Genomic DNA, 7500 nt, shown 5'->3' on the forward strand with positions numbered 1-7500 from the left:
CTTAAGGGGTCACATGTTTATTCACGCAGCCTTTTTCTTCCCTTGAGTTTCCTTTACTAACTGGACGTAGGTAGCTAAGAAGGTTAAACAAAATTCGACAATTTTAATATTTATCTTGAAAGCTTTCAGAACGCAATGCAAAGTAACCCATGGGCATATTTTAAAAACTGCGATGTAAATGTCCAGCGCTGAAGGCTGATTCTAAGTGGTTGAGAAACGTTATAATTATATGACTTTACACACTTTGGGATGTTGTCATAATAACGTTCTTTAAAAAGAAGAACGTAGGCTAATGAACGTTTTGTTTAACTCAGGATGAACTTTAATTGGTATCTAATATCGGTTTCTGTTTCTATAAGATCTTGCTATTTGATACTTCCGATCTGGTCAGCATAAGTAAGTCTCATTGAAATCGATTGTCGCAATTACTTTAAACTGTGGTTCCAGTTGATAAAGGCACATCGCCTAGTAACTTCACTTTATTAATACGTTGGGTTTTTTTCTCCACATGTCTGCCAGTTAATGCGTTCGTGTCTGTCTGTCTGTCTCTCTGTGTCTCTGTGTCTGTGTCTGTGTCTGTGTCTGTGTCTGTGTCTGTGTCTGTGTCTGTGTCTGTCTGTCTGTCTGTCTCTTTCTCTCTGTCTGTCTGTCTCTCTCTCTCTCTCTCTCTCTCTCTCTCTCTCTCTCTCTCTCTCTCTCTCTCCCATACTCTTTCTATGTGTGTGTCTCTCTCTCCCTGTGAACCTTTCTGCCTGTTTGTCTGGATTCGAACCCGTGACCGCTAGGATCACAGGTCCAGTGCTCTACCACCTGAGCTACCCGGGCCCCCAATATGTTTCCGTAGCCTGGCCGTTACCTTTAGGCTTTATGTACATGACTTGCTTGTTCTTTATTTTTCAGGCGATGGGACCTGGCAACACAAGGTGGAGAACGCAAACATGAATGTAGGAGAGCAGGTCCAGTTCAGTGTGTTCGCCATGAGTGGTAGCATGGGTAGGGTCCAGAGCCCTGTCACCAGCTGGACCAATGGTCAGTGTGTGTGTGTGTGTGTGTGTGTGTGTGTGTGTGTGTGTGTGTGTGTGTGTGTTTGACCCAATCCGTGCTATGAAATTTCATTTCAGCTTTCATGATTTAAAATTGATAAATTAATCAATAATTATGTCCCCCCAAAATTACAACAGAACCACAAGATGATTCATTGTAATTTTGTTCGGAACTCAAAAAATGTACAGACATTTTGTTTCGAATTGATAAATGTGCTTGTTATGGAGTGGTATAGCCCTTATTGCGCCAGATGTTATGGTCCTTTATTGGCCGGTTTCTAGACAATCATAAATGCCTCTACACCACTCTATAAATTTAGTATTTGTTTACAGGCTGGAATGTAATCTGATTAGTTGTCCGCTACAGTAGCTTACAAGGCACAAGCGCACACGCACTCACACACGCAAAAACCTGGTGTTAAATGGATCTTGACACTGCCAAGACTAATTATTATTGTTTACAAAGCTTTTTACATCACAAAATCATTTCCGGGCTTCGACCAGTACCCTAGGCCGACAACACCGCAAGAAACTCTACAGTCCAAGACGCAGACACCTTTTGGCTCAAACAAAGCAGCTTAACAGGTAAGACGAATAGGTATTCTACTGTACGTTACCCTACTGCCATCTTTCGGCTTTCAAGATGTTGGTATGGCTGTAAGTCCTTCAGACGACTGACAAGGATGCACCAGTCCTCACGACACCGCAACCATTGCTTGACGTAGTCCTTGATCCTTCCAGTCCGTCTCGGCGGCTACCTGTAGAACTCTGCCAGCTCTCCATGCCATGGTCATGTACACCAAGCCGCAGTCACCAGTTCAGTTCAGCCTCCGTCGATGAAACCCTCCAGTTGGAACACTGTAAAGTTTATAGTCCATAAGTCAACTTGTCTTTAGTTTCTTTCACTCGCACAATAAAAATACTCACTCGTCCAACATATTAAGCTGCATGAGCCAATATAATTATTTACACGTTAATTCCTGTTTTCTAAAGCCAAGAAAACGTTACGTAAAACCCTCACATGTTTAAGCAGTGTAGCACAATAGCTTAGGCCTACACAATAACGTTAAACACAGAAACAGTCACTCTTCACATACGACAACATGACATGAAAATATAACCGGTTTCAAACATACCTCAAAAGAGTGTAAAGCCAACATTTAGTACAGTCGCCGGCCTGGCATGAATATGAAAATGGAAGATATCACGTAGACTGATAGGGAAAGTTCGTCAGTCTTCATCCTTCTTCAGTCAGATACCTAAAACAGGAGCCCGTCTGCTAAAGTGTTACGAAAAACATGAGTCGAGCTTGGCTCCTTGACGGCGACTGATTTTACAAAGTTGTTCTTGCTATGACATTGCCAGTGAGCTGTCGTCTGCATTACTTGCACGTGAAAAACCTTGTCAGTTACACAAAGGTTCAACTGCGGTCAACGCGACGGTATGCAGCCTATAGCCCTTTCCAATGTCTGACCATCGCTATAGTCTATTCTATTTACAACAATACACATTACCACAAATACGAGTAAACCGCTTCGTAACAGTGCTCACAATTGACTTAAAATCCGTTTTTATGCATATTCGGTTCACCGTTTGCATTCTTCGTCGAGACTTGGTTGGCATGTCCGGGTTTCCGGATACCGGTCAGGCCATACTAATATCGGTGAAGACAGAACCAAAGTTGTTTAAGTTGTGATCCTTGAGTTGCAGGCCGAGATATTAAATGAACATTTTCATATCGCTTTACGCCTCTTGTTTGTTGTGTGCAGCGCCATCGCCGACTACAGCGCCGAATACAGCCCCGAATACAGCCCCGACTACAGCCCCGACTACATCCACGCCGCGGACTATGACCACGCTGGGTCCACGTGTTCCTTCTGCCGTTGTCTTCCGTGATGACTTCAATGGTGTTGCTCTGGACAGGAACGACTGGAGAATGGAAGTCTCCATGTATGGTGGAATGGTAAAGAGCTGCACCTGTTCCTATATACCTTTCTTTCCTTACGCTTTCTGAATTTATACTCGTTATGTCTACGTTCTCTTGTCCTATTTTTTTTTATTCCCCTTTTCTTTTTACTTTGTTGTTCTCGGGTTCTCTCTTCTCTCCTTGTCTTTGACTGTCTTTCTGTCTGTCTGTCTGTCTGTCTGTCTGACTGTCTCTCTCTCTCTCTCTCTCTCTCTCTCTCTCTCTCTCTCTCTCTCTCTCTCTCTCTCTCTCTCTCTCTCTCTCTCTCTCTCTCTCTCTCTCTCTCTCTCTCTCTCTCTCTCTCTCTCTCTCTCTCTCTCTCTCTCTCTCTCTCTTACGCAACACCTTCTGTGCCTCTCTTGTTTCCTATTTGCTTACTGACCCTCCTGGATTCCTTTCAGCAAGTATCGTATCCATTTTTTGTGGTGCATGCCTTAGGAAAGCGACTAATCCTTAAAACAGAACTGACTGTTGACTGTTCTTCTTCTTCTTCTTCAGCGTTCCAGAATTTTTCTGGTTACGTGTGAGCTCGTTTGCCCATTTGGGTTCCCCACCCTATACTCTGAGAGCATAGTCAGCTCACTCCGCTTTCGTTGAGTAGGCATGCTGGGTATTTTCGTGTTTCCATAACCCACCGAACTCCGACATGGATTACAGGATCTTTTCCGTGCGCACTTGGTCTTGTGCTTGCGTGTGCACACGAAGGGGGTAAAGTCACAAGCAGGTCTGCACATAAGTTGACATGGGAGATCGGAAAAATTTCCACTCTTAACCCACCAGGCGGCAGCGACCGGGATTCGAACTCACGACCTCCCGATTAGGAGGCCGACGTCTTACCACCACGCCACTGCGCCCGTCGTTGACTGTTCACACCATAGGAAAACATACAAGCAAAACATACTATTTTTCTTCGTTTCTCACACTTTTTATTTTCTCTCTTTTTGTTAGAACTGGGAGTTCCAAGTGTACACAAATCAGGACTCCAACGTTTACCTCAAAGGAGGAAACCTGTTCCTGAAGCCGGTCAGTATGCGGCGCGCGCGCGCGCGCGCGTGTGTGTGTGTGTGTGTGTGTGTGTGTGTGTGTGTGTGTGTGTGTGTGTGTATGTGTGTGTGTATGTGTGTGTGTTTGTGCGTGGTTGTGCGTGCGTGCGTATGTGCGTGCGTGCGTGCGTGCGTGCGTGCATGCATGCATGCATGCGTGTGTGTGTGTGTGTGTGTGTGTGTGTGTGTGTGTTGGTGTGTGTTTTTCGTTGTGCGTGCGTGCGTGTGTTCGTTTAAATCAAAAGCAATGTCTATGTTTATGTAGCTATTACTCTGATATTTTTACTGTCACTTTTTGCTGTATACTGCATTATAAGACATGTCTTGTTCCTTCGTTCATTTCAGACTCTGACGGTCGACGACCCAAAGTTTGACGAGAACTTCCTGACACAAGGGACCATGGATGTAGCAGGTGAGAGTTCATGTTATACACACATGATATTGCGATAACACACAGTGGAACAATAATGGTAAAATATTCAGATTTCTTTCCTTTAATATAATCACCAAGTCTTCATGAATGATTCAGGATCCCAAAATGATCACCAGCTGTACAATACGATACAATACAGTATACAATACAAAACACTACGACACAAAACATTCAACAACACAATGCAATTCAATGTAATACAATGCAGTGTAATACAATGCAATGTAATACAATGCAATGTAATACAATGCAGTGAAATACAATGCAATGTAATACAATGCACTGTGATGCAATACAATGCCCTAATTTACATAACAAAACATTACAATGTAACGAAACACAGCACAGCACAGCACAGCACCAACACCAGCACCAACACCAGCACCAACACCAGCATCAACACCAGCACCAACAGCAAAAGACTTTATTTTTCTTCTGGTCGTCCTGTCTTGTTCAGCGATCTGGGGTGTATGCACCAACTCGGGTAACTACGGGTGCAGTCGGGAGGGCAGGTATGGCCTGCTGCCACCCATCATGTCCGGCAAAGTGACCACCTTCCCAGCCATCAAGTACGGTACGGTGGAGGTCAGGGCAAGGATCCCTAAAGGAGACTGGATTTGGCCAGGTGAGTGAGACTTTCTTTTTTTTAATTTTAAGGTTTAATTCTTAATCTGGAGGCATGGAGAACATTTTATAATTTACATCCCACACACACACACACACGCACGCACGCACACACGCACGCGCACACACACACACACACACACACACACACACACACACACACACACACTCACACACACACACACACTCGAGGTCACACCATGATATGATATAACTCACTGGCAGTTTTAGGCTTGAAACCCTATGAATTTGTGTTGGAACACTTTTCCTTCATAGCCTTTAGCAATACGTTGAATGTTTATATAACAGGTCATTGATGTGTTGCCTGTTGACTTTCTGTCAAACTCTGATTCAAGTCTTTCTGTGATTTCTTCCGGTTGTGGGAATTCCAGCCTATGTGCGAATGTGTGTGCGATTTGTAGAATGAAAGAGAGCGAGCGAGAGAGAGAGAGAGAGAGAGAGAGAGAGAGAGAGAGAGAGAGAGAGAGAGAGAGAGAGAGAGAGAGAGTTTGTGTGTGTGTGTGTGTGTAGTAGGGGGGGGGGGGGCTTCTAAGTAAATGATTATGCTTGTATGTCCATTTGTACATCAAGCGTGAGAAAGTGAAAACTTTTGTGTTGAAGCTGGTTATTTTGCATTAATACATGGAAACATTTTTGTTTGAAAGCTATCTGGATGTTGCCCAAATCCAACAAATATGGCGGTTGGCCTCGTTCTGGTGAAATCGACATCATGGAGACACGTGGTATGGATACATATTAATTTACTTATTCATAGATTTGATATTTCATAAATTGTTCTTTTGAACAAAAAAAAACCGCGTTCGTTCTGCAGCATGCAGGCACAAGGAAATTCAGTCTTGGAAGTCTCGCGAATATAAGAGAATATTGCTATTTCATATGTTACGTGGATTTCCATTGGTCAATTGGGCAAAACTGAGCTCAGTGCAAAAGTGATATTGACAACATTTCCGTCGATATCAGTTTTGATATCGACGACCTCTTTATTGCTTCCCCACTTTAAAAACAAAAACACCTACATTTACAAACAAACAAATATTTATGAAAATGTAATTTTCCCAGAATTTAGTTGAGCAAGTGACTAAAGACTTTTTGAAAGAAAAGATATTTTGAAATACTGAAAAGTACGAGAAAAGAGTGAACAAAAAGAAATAGTAATCAGAGGGAGGGATATGGAACAGCCAAAACTGAGACAAATACTTTTGTAATTTCTTTACAGTAAATACAAAATGTCCAGAGAATTAGCAATATATCTAACATTGACTGACTGTGTGACGATATCTTCTGCTATTGGTCTGTTTCGACAGTGATATCAAAATCTCGACCTCCAGTCTCGATTTTGATATCAACAGACCATAGCAGAAGATATCAATCACACAGTCCGTCAATATTGGGTAATGGTTCAGACAATTGTAAACCTTGGCTTTCTAATTACAGGCGTGACATATATAGCCATCAGCTACATAAAAAAATTCACGTGTCATACACAGCAGTCAGACTGTATCTATCTTTGGTAAATGTTCAACAGAAGGCACGCTCTATCTCGTGTCAAAAAACACACCCAGATCTATGACGATTTACAAGCAGTCTTTAAACTGTACATGTGTCACTATTATTAATTAACTTGATCACTATTGTTTTGTTGACTGGCCTCGCACGACATGTGTGTCTGTACTACAGGTAACGCCGTTGCCCGATCAGCTGACGGTGTGAATCACGGAATTAACGAAATCTCCTCCACACTGCACTGGGGAGCGTCCTCGACAACCAACCACTACGACCTGACCCACGCCGAGAAGTAAGGGGACAACAGTTGGCAAAATAGATCAACTCCGATAATCACTCTGCCGGGTTTGTCTGGGTTGTGAAAAAGTGATTGCCCCTTCTTTTAAGGCGGTCCTTAAGTGAGCCCGAAGTCGACTTCGCAAAGACTTCGAGAAGTCTTTTGACCGACAACTCAGTGCTAAAGCTTCGTACGGCCAGCTTCGCGAAGTCTTTTTACCAAAAACTCAGTGCTAAAGCTTCGTACGGCCAGCTTCGCGAAGTCTTTTTACCAAAAACTCAGTGCTAAAGCTTCGTACGGCCAGCTTCGCGAAGTCTTTTTACCGACAACTCAGTGCTAAAGCTTCGTACGGCCAGCTTCGCGAAGTCTTTTGACCAAAAACTCAGTGCTAAAGCTTCGTACGGCCAGCTTCGCGAAGTCTTTTTACCAAAAACTCAGTGCTAAAGCTTCGTACGGCCAGCTTCGCGAAGTCTTTTTACCGACAACTCAGTGCTAAAGCTTCGTACGGCCAGCTTCGCGAAGTCTTTTGACCAAAAACTCAGTGCTAAAGCTTCGTACGGCCAGCTTCGCGAAGTCTTTTTACCAAAAAC

At 43.4% G+C, this 7500-nt stretch overlaps 1 protein-coding gene and 1 long non-coding RNA gene across 2 annotated transcripts in view; one reads left to right on the forward strand and one right to left on the reverse strand.

The window, feature by feature from the left end:
• Positions 1-7500, forward strand: part of LOC138974059 (beta-1,3-glucan-binding protein-like) — a 14988-nt gene that overhangs the window by 3033 nt on the left and 4455 nt on the right. The window contains exons 3-9 of the mRNA XM_070346772.1: positions 901-1029; positions 2813-3006; positions 3958-4032; positions 4398-4464; positions 4943-5110; positions 5775-5852; positions 6808-6925. Coding sequence (XP_070202873.1) covers positions 901-1029; positions 2813-3006; positions 3958-4032; positions 4398-4464; positions 4943-5110; positions 5775-5852; positions 6808-6925 — 829 coding nt within the window. The remainder of the gene's footprint in view (positions 1-900; positions 1030-2812; positions 3007-3957; positions 4033-4397; positions 4465-4942; positions 5111-5774; positions 5853-6807; positions 6926-7500) is intronic.
• Positions 1462-2583, reverse strand: LOC138974086 (uncharacterized). Its single transcript, XR_011458301.1, has 2 exons — positions 2180-2583; positions 1462-1901 (listed from the first exon to the last, which is right to left on the reverse strand). It is a non-coding gene; the product is annotated as an uncharacterized lncRNA (long non-coding RNA).

The sequence above is a fragment of the Littorina saxatilis genome, linkage group LG1 (genome assembly GCF_037325665.1).
Source record: "Littorina saxatilis isolate snail1 linkage group LG1, US_GU_Lsax_2.0, whole genome shotgun sequence".
NCBI classification, from domain to species: Eukaryota; Metazoa; Mollusca; class Gastropoda; order Littorinimorpha; family Littorinidae; genus Littorina; species Littorina saxatilis.